Below are 17,979 nucleotides of genomic sequence, written 5' to 3' on the forward strand. Positions count from 1 at the left end.
GATCAGACTGGCACTTTTTTCCCTATATCGGGAAGGGGTAATCGTTTGTACGGGTAAGATTGTGTGCATGGGTATCCCCTCTTTATTAGGTGAAGTTCAGCAGGTGTTATCAGGGCCCTAATAAAGGTTTAACCCGGTGGATGCGTTTAGATTGTGGGCTTGACGCTGGGAGATTGTGGCAGCTAAGTGTCCTAACATTAACTTTTAATGAACTAATGGTTGGACAGGAGAGTGTTTTGAGGGGGCACATTGGCAACTCTTAACTTGATTGCATGGTTTCCAACATTTTTATTCCCATGTGGTTCTTACTGTTGCCCGGGACTTAATTCCGCCCACGACTGGCGGGGCTTAACATTTTGCGCACTTGATATCCGGATTCTGACTTTTGAGAGAATGTTCTTCAGTGCTCCGTGTGGATTAAGACAGCTTGTGTTGCAATCTCACAAGCGGTCACGGAGGTCTATTCAGTGACTCGTGGGGGCAGGTTGGCGCCACAGCTCTGGTGCAAGTGTTTAATTTAGTCCCTAAGGCCTTATACATAATTTGACTGTACAGAATACAGGAAAACACAAGTCTTATGGTGCTTCCCTATTATTGCATGTTTATTGCGGAGCAGTAAAACTATACGGCTTTAATCTTTAAAGGCACAGTACATTTTTTTTTCAACAAATTTTCTAAGTGTTTTTAATCACATTTAAAACGACCAATATTGCTTTTTTTTTTGTCATGGCTGACGTTCAGGAAAGTACATGTTCTATGTGTTTAGATGCCAATGTGGAAACCCCTATTCCTTTTTGTCCCTCGTGTACTGAGGGCTTTACAGTTTAAAGAACACATTTTCTTTAATGCAAGTGTATCTAAGGATGTTTCTCAGCCTGATGAGACTCGGGTATGCAGCAAACTTTCTCCCCAAGAGTCACAACCTTTAACGCCTGCTCAGGCGACGCCATGTTCTTCAACTGCGTCCACTTCATTTACTCTGCAGGATATGGCTGCAGTTATGTCATCCACTCTTTCAGAAGTTTTATCTAAGTTGCCAGCTTTACAAGGCAAACGCAGTAGGACAGAGGCCCATGTGGTCCCTGCGACTTCTGATGCTTTGATGGCTATCTCCGATGTACCCTCCCAGGGCTCTGAATTGGGTGGTAGGGAGGCCCTTTCTGAGGGGGAACTGTCTGACTCAGGAAGTGCTTTGCCCCCGATAGATTCAGACGTCGTGTCCTTCAGATTTAAGCTTGAACACCTCAGTCTTTTGCTGCAAGAGGTTTTGGTGACTCTGGATGACTGTGACTCCCACCAGAGAAATGGAGTAAGATGGACAGATACTTAGAGGTCTCTTCTTCTGATGTTTTCTGGTTCCTAAGAGAATTTCGGAAATTATTGCAAGGGAATGGGAAAGACCGGGTATCCTGTTCTCCCCTTTCCCTATTTTTAAGAAAATGTACCCTATAGCTGACACCGTGCGGGATACTTGGCAGACGGTCCCCCCTGGCGAAGTGTACGACTATTCCTATCGAGGACAGTTGTGCTTTCAAAGACCCCATGGATAAGAAGTTGGAGGGTCTTCTCAACAAAACTCTATGGTCATCAAGGGTTTTTATTGCAACCGGCGGGCTGCATTGTAACAGTCACAACTGCGGCTGCTTTTTTGGTTTGACTCTCTAGAAGTCTCTTAGAACTGAGGACCTATTTAGAGGAAATACAGGACAGAATTAAAGGGACAGTCTAGGCCAAAATAACTCATGATTCATATAGTGCATGTAATTTTAAACAATTTTCCAATTTATTTTTATCACAAATTTTGCTCTGTTCTCTCTGTATTCTTAGTTGAAAGCTTAACCTAGGAGGTTCATATGCTAATTTCTTAGACTTTGAAGGCTACCTCTTTTCAGAATGCGTCTTAACAGTTTTTCACCACTAGAGGGTGTTCATGTATTTCATATAGATAACACTGCTTGTGCATGTGAAGTTATCTGGGAGCAGGCACTGATTGGCTAAACGGCAAGTCTGTCAAAAGAACTGAAATAAAGGGGCAGTTTGCAGAGGCTTAGATACAAGATAATCAGAGGTAAAAAGTGTAAATATTACTGTTGGTTATGCAAAACTGGGGAATGGGTAATAAAGGGATTATCTATCTTTTAAAACGATAAAAATTCTGGTGTAGACTGTCCCTTTAAGGCCCTTAAGCTGGCTAATTCTTTTAATACGGATACTTCCTTTCAGATCACCAAATTTGCGGCTAAGAGTTCGGGGGGATCTCCATCTTAGCACGAAGAGCTTTATGGTTAAAATCTTGGTCTGCGGATGTGTCCTCTAAATCTAAGCTTTTGGCTATTTCTTTTCAGGGGAAAGACCCTATTCGGGCTTGACTTGAAAGAAATCATTTCTGACATTACGAGAGGTAAGGGTCACCTCCTACCTCAGGATAAAACATCTAAACAAGGGGTAAACAGAATAATTTTCGTTCCTTTCGAAATTTCAAGGGAGTCCCCTCTTCTTCCGCTAAGCAGGAAGGGAATTTTGCACAAACCAAGTCCATCTGGAGACCCAACCAGGCTTGGAACAAGGGTAAACAACCCAAGAAGCCTGCTGCTGCTCCCAAACCGGATCTAGTAGAGGCAGACTTTCTTTGTCCAGGCTTGGATAAGAGACGTTCAGGATCCCTGGACACTGGAAATCGTGTCCCAAGGGTATCATCGGGAGTTCAGAAATTCCCTCCCGAGGGGGAGGTTTCTTCTTTCACGATTGTAGACCAGATAAAGAGGTGTTCTTACGTTGTGTAAAAGACCTCTCCACTATGGGAGTAATTCGTCCCGTTCCAATACAGGAACAGGGGCACGGGTTTTACTCAAATCTTTTCGTGGTTCCCAAAAAAGTTAACGTTCAGACCCATTTTAGATCTCTAGAGTCTAAACAAGTTTCTCAGTCCCATCCTTCAAGATGGAGACCATTCGGACAATTCTTCCATTGATCCAGGTGGGTTATTTATATCACTACCGTGGACTTAAAGGATGCATACCTTCATATTCCTATCCACAAAGATCATCACCAATTTCTAAGGTTTGCCTTCCTGGATTTTCAGTTCATGGCTCTTCCTTTCGGGCTGGCCACAGTACCCAGGATCTTCACGAAGGTTCTAGGGTCTCTACTGGCGGTTCTCAGACCGCGGGGCATTGCAGTGGCGCCTTATCTGGACGATATTCTGATCCAGTCGTCTCATACAGACATGGTTCTGTCCTTTCTAAGGACTCACGGGTGGAAGGTGAATCTAGAAGAGTTCACTAATCCCACAGACAAGGGTCCCTTTCCAGGGTACTCTGAGATTCTATATCCATGAAAATTTTCTTGACGGAAGTTAGAAAGTTAGATTCTGAATACATGCCTAGGCCTTCAGTCCAATCCTCGCCATCAGTGCTCAGTGCATGGAGGTAATTGAATTGATTGTGGCGGCAATGGACATCATTCAGTTTGCTTGTTTTCATCTCAGACCGCTACAACTGAGCATGCTCAGGCAGTGGAATGGAGACTATGCAAATTTGTCTCCTCAGATAGATCTGGATCAGGAGAGAAGAGACTCTTCTTTGGTGGTTGTCGCCGGATCATCTGTCCCAAGGGACGTGCTTCCGCAGACCCTCATGGGTGATAGTGACAACGGACGCCAGTCTACTAGGTTGTGGTGCAGTCTGGAATTCCCTGAAGGCAGAGTATGTGGACTCGATCGGAGTCTCTACTTCCAATCAATATTCTGGAATTAAGAGCAATATTCAATGCACTTCAGGCTTGGCCGAAGCCAATTTATCAGTTTTCAGTCGGACAACATCACGACACTGGCTTGCATCAATCAGGGAGGAACAAGGAGTTCCTTAGCGATGACAGAGGTATCCAAGCTAATTCGGTGGGTGGAGGCTCACTCTTATCTGTCAGCAATCTTAATCCCAGGAGTGGACAACTGGAAAGCGGATTTTTTTTTTTGAGCAGACAGACGTTTCATCCTGGGGAATGGGAACTCCATCCGGAGGTCTTTGCCACTGATTCTCAGATGGGGCAGACCGGAGCTGGATCTTATGGCATCTTGTCAGAATGCCAAGCTCCAGAGATACGGATCCAGGGATCCTCAGGCCGAACTGATAGATGCCTTGGCAGTGCCTTGGTTGTTCAACCTAGCTTATGTGTTTCCACCGTTTGCTCTCCTTCCCCGGGTGATTACTGGATCAAACAGGAGAGGGCGTTGGTGATTCTCATCGCTCCTGCGTGGCCTTGCAGGACTTGGTATGCCGATCTGGTGGACATGTCCTCTCTGCCACCGTGGAAGCTTCCATTGAGGCAGGACCTTCTCATTCAGGGACCCTTCGATCATCCGTATCTAGTTTCTCTGCAGCTGACTGCTTGGAGATTGAACGCTTGATTTTATCTAAGCGAGGGTTCTCTGATTCGGTCATTGATTCAGGCACACAAGCCTGTTACCAGAAAGATTTACCATAAGATATGGCGTAAATATCTTTTTTGGTGCGACTCCAAGGGCTACTCATGGAATAGGGTTAGGATTCCCAGGATTTTGTCTTTTCTCCCAGAAAGATTGGAGAAAGGGTTGTTGGCAAGTTCCTTAAAGGGACAGATTTCTGCTTTGTCTATTTTGTTACACAAGCGTCTGGAAGATATTCCAGACGTTCAATTTTTTTTTTTTGTCGGGCTCTGACTAGAATCAAGCCTGTGTTTAGACCCATTGCTCCATTTTGGAGTTTGAATTTAGTTCTTAATGTTCTTCAAGGGGTTCAGTTTGAACCTATGCATTCCATAGATATTAAGTTATCTTGGAAAGTTTTATTTTTGGTTGCCATTTCTTCTGCTCGCAGAGTTTGAGCTTTCAGCTTTACAATGTGATTCTCCTTATCTTATTTTCCATTCTGATAAGGTGGTGTTACGTACCAAACCTGGTTTTCTTCCTAAGGTTGTTTCTAATAAGAATATTAATCAGGAAATTGTTGTTCCTTCGTTGTGTCCTAATCCTAAAAAGGAGCGTATGTTACATAACTTGGACGCTGTTCGTGCCCTGAAGTTTTACTTACACGCGACTAAAGAATTTCTTCAACCATCTTCATTATTTGTTGTTTTTTTCTGGAAGATGTAGGGGCCAGAAAGCTACGGCTACCTCTTTGTTTGGCTGAAGAGTATCATCCGTTTGGCATATGAGACTGCTGGACAGCTCATTCTACTAGGGCTGTGGCTTCCTCATGGATATTTAAAAATGATGCTTCTGTTGAACAGATTTGCAAGGTTGCAACTTGGTTACTTTTGCCTCGTCTGAGGCTGTTTTTGGGAGAGAGGTTCTTCAAGCAGTGGTGCCTTCCGTTTAGGTTCCTGTCTTGTCCCTCCCTTTCATCCGTGTCCTATAAGTAAGGATGAAAAGGAAATTTTATGCTTACCTGATAAATGTATTTCTTTTACGATATGAAGAGTCCACGGCCCAACCTGTCATTTCTAAGGCAGGTATTTACTTATTTTTTGTTAAAACTTCAGTCACCTCTGCACCTTTGGCTTTTCCTTTCTCTTCCTAACTTCGGTCGAATGACTGGAGTGGGAGGGAAGGGAGGAGAGATATATACAGCTCTGCTGTGGTGCTCTTTGCCTCCTCCTGCTGACCAGGAGGTGTAATACCATAAGTAAGGAGGAAATCCGTGGACTCGTCATTGTAAAAGAAATAAATTTATCAGGTAAGCATAAATTTCCTTTCTCCATTTCCTATGTTTAAAAAGATGTTCCCCCCATAGCAGACTGTCAAGGAGGCTTGGAAGACAGCCCCAAGGTGGAAGGAGCGGTTTGCTAAGAACTATTATACCCATAGAGGATAGTTGTGCTTTGGCTCCCTAAAGGCTCAGGGAGTTTGGACTCAGTCTGTTCTTCCTATAAACATTCTGGAGCTGAGAGCAATCTTCAATGCTATTCTGGCCTGGCCCCTGTTAGTCTTGGTCCAGTTTATCAGGTTCCAGTCGGACAACATAACTTCAGTGGCTTAAATCAATCAGGGAGGAACGAGGAGTTCCTTAGTGATGACGGAGGTAACAAAAATAATTCAGTGGGCGGAAACCCACTCTTGCTGTCTGTCGGAAATTCACATCCATGGGGTGGACAACTGGGAGGTGGACTTCCTGAGCAGGCAGACCTTTCATCTGGGGGAGTGGGAACTCCATCTGGAAGTGTTCTCCAGCCTGATTCTCAAGTGCTGTCGGCCAGAGTTAGATCTCATGGCATCTCAACAGAATGCCAAGCTCCCGAGGTACAGGGACCCCCAGGCGGAACTGTTAGATGCCCTGGTGGTTCCTTGGTCCTTCAGTCTAGCATACATATTTCCTCCGTTTGCTCTTCTTCCTCAGTTCATTGCTCGAGTCAAACATGAGAGCCTTGGTGATCCTCATTCCACCTGCTTGGCCTCGCAGGATTTGGTATGCAGATCTGGTGGACATGTCATCCCTGCCACCTTGGAGACTTCCGTTGAAGGACCTTCTAATTCAAGGACCCTTCCTTCACCCAAATCTAGTTCCTCTGAAGCTGACTGCTTGGAGATTGAACGTTTAATTTTATCCAAGCGGGGCTTTTCTGACTCAGTCATAGATCATGATTCAGGCTCGTAAACTTGTAACTAGAAAGATTTACCATAAGATATGGTGTAAATATCTATATTGGTGCGAATCCAAGGGGTACTCCTGGAGTAGTCAGGATTCCGAGAATATTGTCTTTTCTCCAAGAGGGTTTGGAGAAAGGATTATCGACAAGCCCCCCTAAAGGGTCAAATTTCTGCCTTTATCTATTTTATTGCACAAGCTGTTACGGTACCAACAGGATACCAAGGGTTAATACCAGGGAACAATGTCCTGCATACAGAATCAGCACTTCACAACCTCGATCAGTTTCCCTTCAAACATGAGACCAAGCTCCACATTTCAGGTTTAAAACAGAATATATTTATTAAAGGCTGAATGCCTAGTATTTATACAGGTTTTGACCCCCAGATGGGGGGGTTGAAAGACTCTTGTACATTTAGATAAACAGGGGAAGACGCCCTTTTATGAAACAATAGAATTACATTACTTAAATACTTTAAACACAAGACACTCTAGGCTCTTCTTATCACTTAGGCAGTTTTCTCTGAGAGGGTGATCAAACAATGGAATGCTTATCACTAACTAGATTATGGCTGGAGCCAGCAACTTGTATTTAGAAAATAGAGTTAACACTTTCAGTCCTGACCGCAGGGTCTGTCACACAAGCGTCTGGCAGTGTGCAATCCTTTTGTCAGGCCTTGGTCAGGATCAGGCCTGTGTTAAAGCCAGTTACTCCTCCATGGAGTCTTAAATTGGTTCCAAGAGTTTTTCAAGGGGCTCCGTTTGAGCCTATGCATTCCTTAGATATTAAGTTATCTTGGAAAGTTTTGTTTCTTGTTGCTGTTTCTTCTGCTCAGAGTATCAGAGCTCTCTGCATTGCATTACGAATCCCTTACCTTATTTCATTCCGATAAGGTAGTTTTATGTACTAAATTAGGATTTCTTCCTAAAGTTTCTGATCGGAACATTAATCAGGAGATTGTTTCTTCTGAGAAGTAGGATTAGGACACAAGGAAGGAACGGCTTCTGCACAATTTGGACGTGGTCCTTGCCTTAACTTTTATCTGCAGGCGACTAAGGATTTTAGTCAGTCTTCTGCTTTGTGGTTTTCTCGGGAAAACATAAGGGACAGAACGCTACGGCTACTTTTTGGCTGAAGAGTATCATACGTTTTGCATATAAGACTGCTGGACAGCAGCCTCCCGAGAGTTACGGCTCATTCCACGAGGGCTGTTACTTCCTCATGGGCATTCAAAAATGAATCTTCTGTGGAACAGAGTTGCATGGCAACTTGGTCCTCTCTTCATACTTTCTCAAAATTCTTCAAATTTGATACTTTTGCCTTGTCTTTTGGGAGAGAGGTTCTTCAGGCAGTGGTGCCTTCCGTTTAGGTTCCCTGTATTGTCCCTCCCATATCATCTGTGTACTCTAGCTTGGGTGGTGATTCCCAACAGTAACTAAGATGATCCGTGGACTCATGTCATTAAAAAAACAAAATTTATGCTTACCTGATAAATGTATTTCTTTTTTGACACAAGTCCACTGCCTGCCCTGTTTTTGATGGACAGGTTGTTAGTATGTTATAAACTTCAGACACCTCTGCACCTTGTTACTTCCTGTCTCCTTTACTTCGGTCGAATGACTGGGTTGGGAGTGAAGGGAGGTGATATTTAACCACTTTGCTGTGGTGCTCTGCTGCCTCCTGCAGGGCAGTAGTGGCATTCCTAATAGTAATTAAGATGATCCGTGGACTCATGTCAAGGAAATAATTATCAGGTAAGCATACATTTTTTTCTTTTAATAGGTCTTGCATAATCTTGCAGTATCTGAAAACTGACCGAGTGGGGAAGTTTCTCTTCCACCTTGGTGCTTGTCTTGATGAGGGACTTTCTAATTCAGGGTCCATTCATTTGTATGAAGCTTTCTGTTTGGAGATGGAGCGCTTAGTTCTGTCTAAGCGGGATTTTTCTGAGTCGGTCATTGAGACCATGATTCAGGCATGCTGGCGCTGTTTTGAAGGGGCGCAATTTTCAGTTTCTAGGCGGACTCGGATTGACTTATCATGCCCATGAGGGGCGGAGTTATGTTGAGGCCGACTTGGACTGATCTCGCTTCATTCCTTCCATTCATCAGATGGTAGAACGGATATTCTTGCTAGCACAATACTTGGTGCTTTCATAGGTGGGTCCGGATTGCGTTCCGGATCTGCTTGGGAACTGTTATGTTAGGAACATGACTTTCTAAGTGTTGCATGAGGTTTATTGAATTTAAGTATGTAGTACTGATGGATCACCTCAGCAAGGTTTATCTGAGGTGTAAGTAGGTGCTACGATACTTGCGTGCTGATCTCACTCATTTTTGCACACAAAAATAAAAAGGTTACAGTTTAAAAATTAGAGAAAGTAACATTTTTTTTTCTGTTTCGTTTATTAAAAGAATTTCGGCTGTTTGTGTTAATTCATCCTTTGATTTAAGATGGACCAAAAGCACACAAGAGTACTTTTAAAATTTAAAGAGACAGTAATGTTTTTGATCCGTTCATTTTATTAAAATTCAGCTTTTTATTTAATTCGTCCTTTGACTTAGGATGGAACAAAAGCACACAAAAATAGTTACTCTTAAGATTTAAAGAGACAGTAATGGTTTATGTATCAATTTTTATTAAATGTTTTCGCTATTTCCTCAACCTACTCCCTCTGAGGCGATTGCAGTGTAGGAGTCTGACAATGGTCAAGTTATGCCACAAATTTCTCCTATAGTGTCACACAAAATGTTATGGCCCACATGCAGTGTCCTGTGCTTCTTTACACACTCCACTCAGAGTTATGATGCATTATGTTTTTCCCACAAAGTAGAAAACATTTCTAGAGGAATTATTTTCAATGAATATTGATTCAGCAGTTGCTATTCCGAATAGTTCCTGTTTCTGAAGGAGGCAGATTTTTTGGGATTATCTGAGAGAGAATTATCGGACTCAGATGGAATTGTTACTTTAGAAAGTTTTAACTGTCCTGGGCGACTCTGACAGTGCGTCCAGTAAAGACATTTCTGGTGTAACCTATACTAGTGCGTCCAGTAAATTATAAGGAGGGACGCATTCCCTATATTTACAAAACTTTTCCACAGCCGACTCGGCTAAAGAGGCTGGGAAACATTCCCTAGGGGGGAAGGAGTAGTTTCCAGCTTGGATAAAAGCTTCTATACCCTTAGAGGATAGTTGGGTTTTTCAAGGGTCCTACGGACAAATTAGAAAAAGGATGTACACCAGGGCTTACAATGGCATCCAGCTGTGTCTTTACTACCGTCACTAGTGCGGCGGCATATTGGTTTGATGCGTTGTCTGATGCTACTATGTCAAACTCCCCTGGAAAAAAATCCTGGATAGGATAAAAGCTTTCAGATCGGCTAATTCCTTTATTTCAAATTCTTTTAAGTTATCAAACTAGGAGCATAGGTTTCAGGCTTCTCTGTTCGAGCTCACAGAGCCTTTATGGTTAGAACCTTGTTCTACGGATGTTTGCTCTGTCTAAGCTTTTAGTGATGCCTTACAAGGGGAAGACCTTGTTGGGACCTGGCTTGACGGCAATCTCTTTGGAAATTTTAAAGAATTAAAAAAAAAAAAAAAAAAATCCAAATAGCCTGCTGTGGAATCAAAGACAGCATGAAGGACATGCCCCCAATCCGGGATCGGATCTTGTGGGGGAGAGACTTTCAGTCTTCGCTCATGCTTGGGTTCAAGATGTTCAGGATCCCTGGGCAATAGAAAATAGTGTCCCAGGGATACAAATTAGAGTTCAAAAGTTTTCCTCCCGGAGGCAGGTTTCTGCTTTCAAGATTATCTGCAGATCATACAAAAGGAGAGGCGTTCTTGCACTGTGTAGGAGACCTCTCAGACCTGGGAGTGATTGTTCCAGTTCCAATATAGGTACAGGGTCTGGGTTTTTATCCCAATCTGTTTGTGGTTCCCAAAAGAGGGAACCTTCAGATCACTTTTTAGATCTCAAGAGTCTAAACAAATTTCTTAGTGTTCCGTCCTTCAAGATGGAAACTATTCGTTCCATTCTTCCCTTGATCCAAGAGGGTCAATTTATAACAGTGGATTTAAAAGGATGCGTACCTTCATGTGTCAATCACAAGAATCGTTTCAAGTTCTAAGGTTTGCCTTTCTGGACAAACTCTTCCAGTTAGTGGCTCTTCCTTTCGGTCTTGCTACAGCTCTCGGTTTTCAGAGGCTCTGGGATCGCTGTTGGCGGTGCTTTGCTTACGGGGCATTGCAGTGGCACCCTATCTGGACGACATCCTAGTCCAGACGCCATCCTTGCAGCAAGCCAGAAGTCACACTGACATGGTGTTTTCCTTACTGCGAGGGGGAAGGTAAATTTGGAAAAGTTTTTGTCCCAAGACAAGGGTAGCTTTCTTGGGAACCATAATAGATTCCATGGCAATGAAGATTTTTCTGACAATGTCAGGAAATCAGATTATCGGTACTTGTCTAGTCATTCAGTCAACTCCTCGGCCTTCAGTGGCTCAGTACATGGAGGTAATCAGGCTGATGGTTGCGGCAATGGACATCCTGTTTGCTCGGTTCCATCTCAGACTTCTGCAGTTAAGCATGCTCAGGCAATGGAACGGATATTATACCAATTTGTCTCCTCGGATACTACTGGAGCAGGAGACAAGGGATGCTAGATCATCTCTCCCAGGGAATCTGCTTTTGCAGACCATCTTGGGTGATTGTGACAAGACACCAGCCTTTTAGGGTGGGGAGCAGTCTGGGGCTCCCTAAGGGCTCAAGGTGTTTGGACTCAGAGTCTGTTCTTCCTATAAACATTCTGGAGCCGAGAGCGATCTACAATGTTTTTCTGGCCTGGTCTCAGTTAGCCTTGGTCCAGTTTCTCAGGTTCCAGTCGAAAAAGATAACGTCAGTGACTTACATCAATCAGGGAGGAACGAGGAGTTCTTTAGCAATGAGTTATCCAAAATAATTCAGTGGCTGAGGCCCATTCTTGCTGCTGGTTGGCGATCCACATCCCAGGGGTGGACAACTGGGAGGTGGATTCCCTGAGCAGGCAGACCTTTCATCCGGGGGAGTGGGAACTCCATCCGGAAGTGTTCTCCAGCTTTTTCCTCAGGTCATTGCTCGAATCAAGCGTGAGAGGGCATCGGTGATCCTCATAGCACCTCAGTGATCCTCATCGCAAGATTTGGTATGCAGATCTGATGGACATGTCGTCTGTCACCTTGGAGACTTCCGTTGAGGAAGGACCTTCTAATTCAAGGGCCTCTCACCCAAATCTGTTTTTTCCTGAAACTGAATACTTGGTGGTTAAACACTTAATATTATCTAAACTGAGTTTTTCTGCTATTTAACAGCTCTGCTGTGATGCTCTTTGCCTCCTCCTGCTGACCAGGAGGTGAATATCCCTTTAGTAATTAAGATGATCCGTGGACTCATCGTGTCAAAGAAATACATTTTTCAGGTAAGCATACATTTTTTTTATATTTTTTTAAAGTTAACATCTACTTTTTTTTATTGCCTGGATTTGTATTACCCAAGTGTTTTTTTTATTTATTTTTTTGTTAGTCTCAAGAAATAATTGCAAAACCAACTGTTGGAAGAGCAAAGAGGAGAAGCCGAAAAGTGGTTAATTATTGTGAACTAGATGAAGACACCCCAAGTGACCTTGAAAAATTAGTCATTCAAATAATGAAACAGGAAGAACAAGAAAGGTACCATGCCCAAAAATCTACAAATCTGCAAGCTTGCTATATCCTAGCATGTCTATTTTATTGTAATGTTGTGTTGCTTGCTCATAGCCCACCATCTGAAGAATGTCTACCAGCAGACTCTGAAGTTAATCTGAAAATGAGGAATGTAATGATGTTGCTTAGAAAGTGTTGTAACCATCCATATTTGATTGAATATCCTCTGGATCCAGTAACGCAGGAATTTAAGGTGGGAACCATCTTTTGGTGATTTTATTTGTGGCCCCAAACAAACTATTGCTTGTATATCTGTGGAGACGCACACCAAAATGTAGGATAGACAACTTTTCTTTTACAAGATATGACGAGTCCACGGATTTCATCCTTATGGGATATCGCCTCCTGGTCAGCAGGAGGAGGCAAAGAGCTCCACAGCAGAGAGATATATATATATATATATATATATATATATATATATATATATATATATATATATATATATATATATATATATATATATATATATATATATATATATATATATATATATATATATATATATATATATATATATATATATATATATATATATATATATATATATATATATATATATATATATATATATATATATATATATATATATATATATATATATATATATATATATATATATTTCCTCCCTTCCCTCCCAATCCAGTCATTCTCTTTGCCTGCATTAGTGATAGGAGTGAGGTCTGAGTTTAGATTCTTCAATCAAGAGTTTATTATTTTTAAATGGTGCCAAAGTGTACTATTTTTTATTGGAGCAGCATCTGGAGTTTATAACCTTATGGTTTTGGGAACTGGTGAGGTTTTACCTGCACTGTGCCTCCCACATTTATGCTGCTCTGCTGATGGCTTTGGAGAAGTTTAACTAAAGCCCTTCTGACTGCACAGGACCTCAGGAGGAAGATTAGACCCCCTGACACTGAGTCTCATGCTGTTCCTCAGCATGCTTGTAAGTGCAGTCTGTTTCTGGGGTTTTTTGCACTATAAGGAAAGTGACATTCTCAGAACGGTCTGTACTTTTTTTTTTTTTCTCAGGGGACATGAGGCTAATATGTCTGATGTATGAGAACCGACATGGAGCGTTATCCAGACACTCTAGTATGATTGAGTAACCTAGAAGCGCTGGGATATGAAAGATATATGGGCAATCTTTATTCAGACACTCTAGTAAGATTCATTTATTTAGAGCTGAAAGGTTAATTGGGCATGTGTTTTTCACTTTTATGGAGAATAGAGCTGACGTTGGGAGTTACGGAGCCATAGGAGTTAAGTTTTTACTTTACTCCAAGGCTTTGGCCTGCATAGACGTTTCTTTTTCCCGAGTTCTGATGCCCACAATGGGCGGGGCTTTGTTCTGGCACGTTTTAGCACAGTTGTACCGCTTGTCATTAAGGCTGCTTGTACACTTGTCTCATAGTTTACACAAGTGATCTTCAACACGCAGGTTCGCTTTATCCTTGGTCAGTGAGGACAGGTAGGAGCGGCGTGCGTGACTGAGAAGTTTTTGTGTTATATGGAATAATGGTTCACTCTTTAATAGGGAATGTGAAGAGGATTACTATGTGACATAGTTCATATAGCAAGGTTAACATAAACATTTTTTTTCTTGTTAAAGATGCATTACTTTAAAAAAAGTTAAGATTTTCAGTGTTACTGACCAAGCTTGCATTTTTCTGTTCAGGTTGTCAAAATGGATGACCTTGAGCAAACTACAGGTCTTGTGTTTAAATGCCATTGTGGAACCCCCAGTTACACTTTGTCCCCCATGCATTGACCGGCATTAGAGTGTAGAGAGAATTTTCTTTAATAAAGATAAGTCTAATGACAGTCCTCAGACTGAGTCTCAGGGTATGCCGCAACTCTCTCCCAAAGCGTCACAGCCTTTAACGCCCACGCAAGTAACGCCATGTTCTTCCACGGTGTCTGCATCATTTACTCTGCAGGATATGGCTGCAGTTATGTCCTCTACTCTTACAGAAGTTTTATCTAAGTTGCCGGTGTTACAGGGCAAACGTAGTAGAAAAGAGACCCAGGTGGGCCATACGACTTCTGATTCCTTGAATCTCCGGTGTGCCCTCCCAGGGCTCTGAGGGAGGGGGTAGGGAGGCTTTGTCTGAAGGGGAGCTGTCTGATTCAGGTAGTGCTTTACCCCCGACGGATTCGGACGTGATGTCCTTCAGATTTAAGCTTGAACACCTTCGCCTGTTACTAAGGGAGGTTCTGGTGACTCTGGACGACTGACTCTATTGTGGTCCCTCCAGAGAAATTGTGTAAGATGGACAAGTATTTAGAGGTTCCATCTTATTCTGATGTTTTTCCAGTTCCTAAGAGAATTTCGGAAATTACTAGGGAATGGGAAAGACCGGGTATCCTGTTTTCACCCTCCCCTATTTTTATGAAAATGTACACTATACCTGACACTGTTCGGGATTCTTGGCAAATGGTCCCTAAGGTGGAGGGGGCTATTTCTACCCTGGCTAAGCGTACGACTATCCCTATTGAGGACAGTTGTGCTTTCAAAGACCCTATGGATAAATAGTTGGGAGGGTTTTCTAAAAAAGCTATTTGTTCACCAAGGGTTTCTTTTACAACTGACGGCCTGCATTGTACCAGTCACAACTGTGGCTGCCTTTTGGTTTGATGCCTTAGAGGAGTCTCTTAAGACAGACTTCTTTAGAGGAAATAATGGATAGAATTAAGGCCCTTAGGCTGGCCAATTCTTTTGTTACATATGCCGCTTTTCAGATAGCCAAATAGGCGGCTAAGAATGCAGGATTTGACATTCTAGCGCGCAGAGCCTTATGGTTAAAATCTTGGTCTGCGGATGTGTCCTCTAAATCCAAACTTTTGGCTATTCCTTTCAAGGGGAAGACTATTCGGGCCTGACTTAAAGGAGATCATTTCTGACGTTATGGGAGGTAAAGGTAATCTCCTACCTCAGGATAAAACGTCTAAGCAGAGGGGTAGACAGAGTAATTTTCGTTTCGAAATTTCAAGGGTGTCCCCTCTTCCGCTAAGCAGGATGAGAACTTTGCACAATCCAAGTCCATCGGGAGACCCAATCAGACTTGGAACAAGGGTAAACAACCCGAGAAGCCCGCTGCTGCTCCCAAGACAGCATGAAGGGGTGGCCCCCGATCCGGGACCAGATCTAGTAGGGGGCAGACTTTCTTTGTCCAGGCTTGGATAAGAGACTTAAAGGGCCACTGTAAGTAAATATTTTCTATGCCTGTTACTAACTAACTACCCCAAATACGCTTTTTATCAATAGCATTTCATTAACATATCTCTACCGTATATCAGAAATCTTGTCTGCAAATTTAATTGTTTTCCAAACCCACTCTGTGGGTATCCTTTGCTCTGTACCAATCCGTTTACAATACCTAGGTTTCAAAATGGCGCTTTAAACACAAAGTTATTGGTTTAAGTATTTTGAACATGCAGTGCTGAATAGTGGGCAGGATAACGTGACATCATCAGCGAATAAAAGATATAACTTTTAGAACGTTATGAAACTTCGTTTTGGAGAAAATATAGGTCAGTAGGTTTTAATTAATGTTAACTTTAATATGTTAGTTTATAAGCTTAAAAATTATAACAGAAAGTAATCCTTTAAGGATCCATGGACACTGGAAATTGTGTCTCACGGGTATCGGTTGCAGTTCAAAAATTCCTTCCCAAGGGGAAGGTTTCTTCTTTCATGATTGTCTGTAGACCAGATAAAGAGGCGTTCTTACGTTGTGTAAAAGACGTCTCCACTATGGGAGTAATTTGTCCTGTTCCAAAACAAGAACAGGGACAGGGATTTTACTCAAACCTTTTTGTGGTTCCCAAAAAAGAGGGAACGGTTCGACCCATTTTAGACCTAGAGTCTAAACAAGTTCCTCAGTCCCATCCTTCAAGATGGAGACTATTCGGACAATTCTTCCATTGAATCAGGAGGGTCAATATGACTACCGTGGACTTACAGGATGCTTATCTACATATTCCTATCCACAAAGATCACCAGTTTCTAAGGTTTGCCTTCCTGGACAAACATTTTCAGTTCGTGGCTCTTCCTTTTGGGCTGGCCACGGCGCCCAGGATCTTCACAAAGGTTCTAGGATCCCTTCTGACGGTTCTCAGGCCGCGGGGTTTTGCAGTGGCGCCTTATCTAGACGATATTCTGATCCAGGGGTCTTACCATCTGACAATCTCATACAGACATGTTTCTGTCCTTCCTGAAAACTCACGGGTGGAAGGTGAATCTAGAAAAGTTAATTAATCCCACAGACAAGGGTTCCCTTTTTAGCAACTCTGATAGATTCCATATCCATGAAAATTTTCTTGACAGTGGTCAAAGTTAGATTCTGAATACATGCCAAGCCCTTCAGTCCAATCCTCGGCCATCAGTGGCTCAGTGCATGGAGGTAATAGGATTGATGGTAGCGGCAATGGACATTCCGTTTACTCGTTTTCATCTTAGACGGCTGCAACTAAGCATGCTCAGGCAGTGGAATCGAGATTATGCAAATTTGTCTCCTCGGATAGATCTGGATCAGGAGACAAGAGACTCTTCTCTGGTGGTTGTCGCAGGATCATCTGTCCCAAGGGACGTGCTTCCGCAGACCCTCATGGGTGATAGTGACAACGGACACCAGTCTACTAGGTTGTGGTGGAGTCTGGAATTCACTGAAGGCTCAGGGTGTGTGGACTCGGTCAGATCAATATTTTGCAATTGAGAGCAATATTGAATGCGCTTCAGGCTTGGATTCAGTTGGCTTTGGCCAAATTCATCAGTTTTCAGTCGGACAACATCACGACTGTGGCTTGCATCAATCAGGGAGGAACAAGGAGTTGGATTTCATGACATCTCGTCAGAATGCCAAGCTCCCAAGATACGGATCCAGGTCAAGGGATCCTAAGGCCGAACTTATAGATGCCTTGGTCGTTCAACCTAGCTTATGTGTTTCCACCGTTTGCTCTCCTTCCCCGGGTGATTGCTCGGATCAAACAGGAGAGGGCTTCAGTAATTCTAATCGCGCCTGCGTGGCCTCGCAGGACTTGGTATGCCGATCTAGTGGACATGTCCTCTCTGCCACCGTGGAAGCTTCCATTGAGGCAGGACCTTCTCATTCAGGGACCCTTCCAACATCCAAATCTAGTTTCTCTGCAGCTGACTGCTTGGAGATTGAACGCTTGATTTTATCTAAGCGGGGGTTCTCTGATTTAATCATTGACTTTGCTTCAGGCACGTAAGCCTGTTACTAGAAAGATCTACCATTAAGATATGGCGTAAATATCTTTATTGGTGCGAATCCAAGGGCTACTCATGGAGTTGAGTTAGGATTCCCAGGCTTCTATCTTTTCTCCAAGAAGGATTGGAGAAAGGGTTATCGGCAAGTTCCTTAAAGGGACAAATCTCTGCTTTGTCGATTTTACTACACAAACGTCTGGCAGATGTTCCTGACGTTCAGTCTTTTTGTCGGGCTCTGACCAGAATCAAGCCTGTGTTTTAAACCAATTGCTCCACCCTGGAGTTTGAATTTAGTTAATGTTCTTCAAGGGCTTCCGTTTGAACCCATGTATTCCATAGATATTAAGTTATCTTGGAAGGTTTTATTTTTGGTTGCTTAAGTTTCTG

General features: G+C 42.8%; 1 protein-coding gene across 6 annotated transcripts in view; it reads left to right on the plus strand.

Annotated features, from left to right (window-relative positions):
- Positions 1-17,979, plus strand: part of HELLS (helicase, lymphoid specific) — a 267,233-nt gene that overhangs the window by 132,278 nt on the left and 116,976 nt on the right. For all 6 annotated transcript variants that reach the window (XM_053691865.1, XM_053691867.1, XM_053691863.1 and 3 more), the window contains exons 14-15: positions 12,184-12,329; positions 12,417-12,555. In XM_053691865.1, the coding sequence (XP_053547840.1) occupies positions 12,184-12,329; positions 12,417-12,555 (285 nt within the window). The remainder of the gene's footprint in view (positions 1-12,183; positions 12,330-12,416; positions 12,556-17,979) is intronic.

This window comes from Bombina bombina, chromosome 9, assembly GCF_027579735.1.
Source record: "Bombina bombina isolate aBomBom1 chromosome 9, aBomBom1.pri, whole genome shotgun sequence".
Taxonomy (NCBI): Eukaryota; Metazoa; Chordata; class Amphibia; order Anura; family Bombinatoridae; genus Bombina; species Bombina bombina.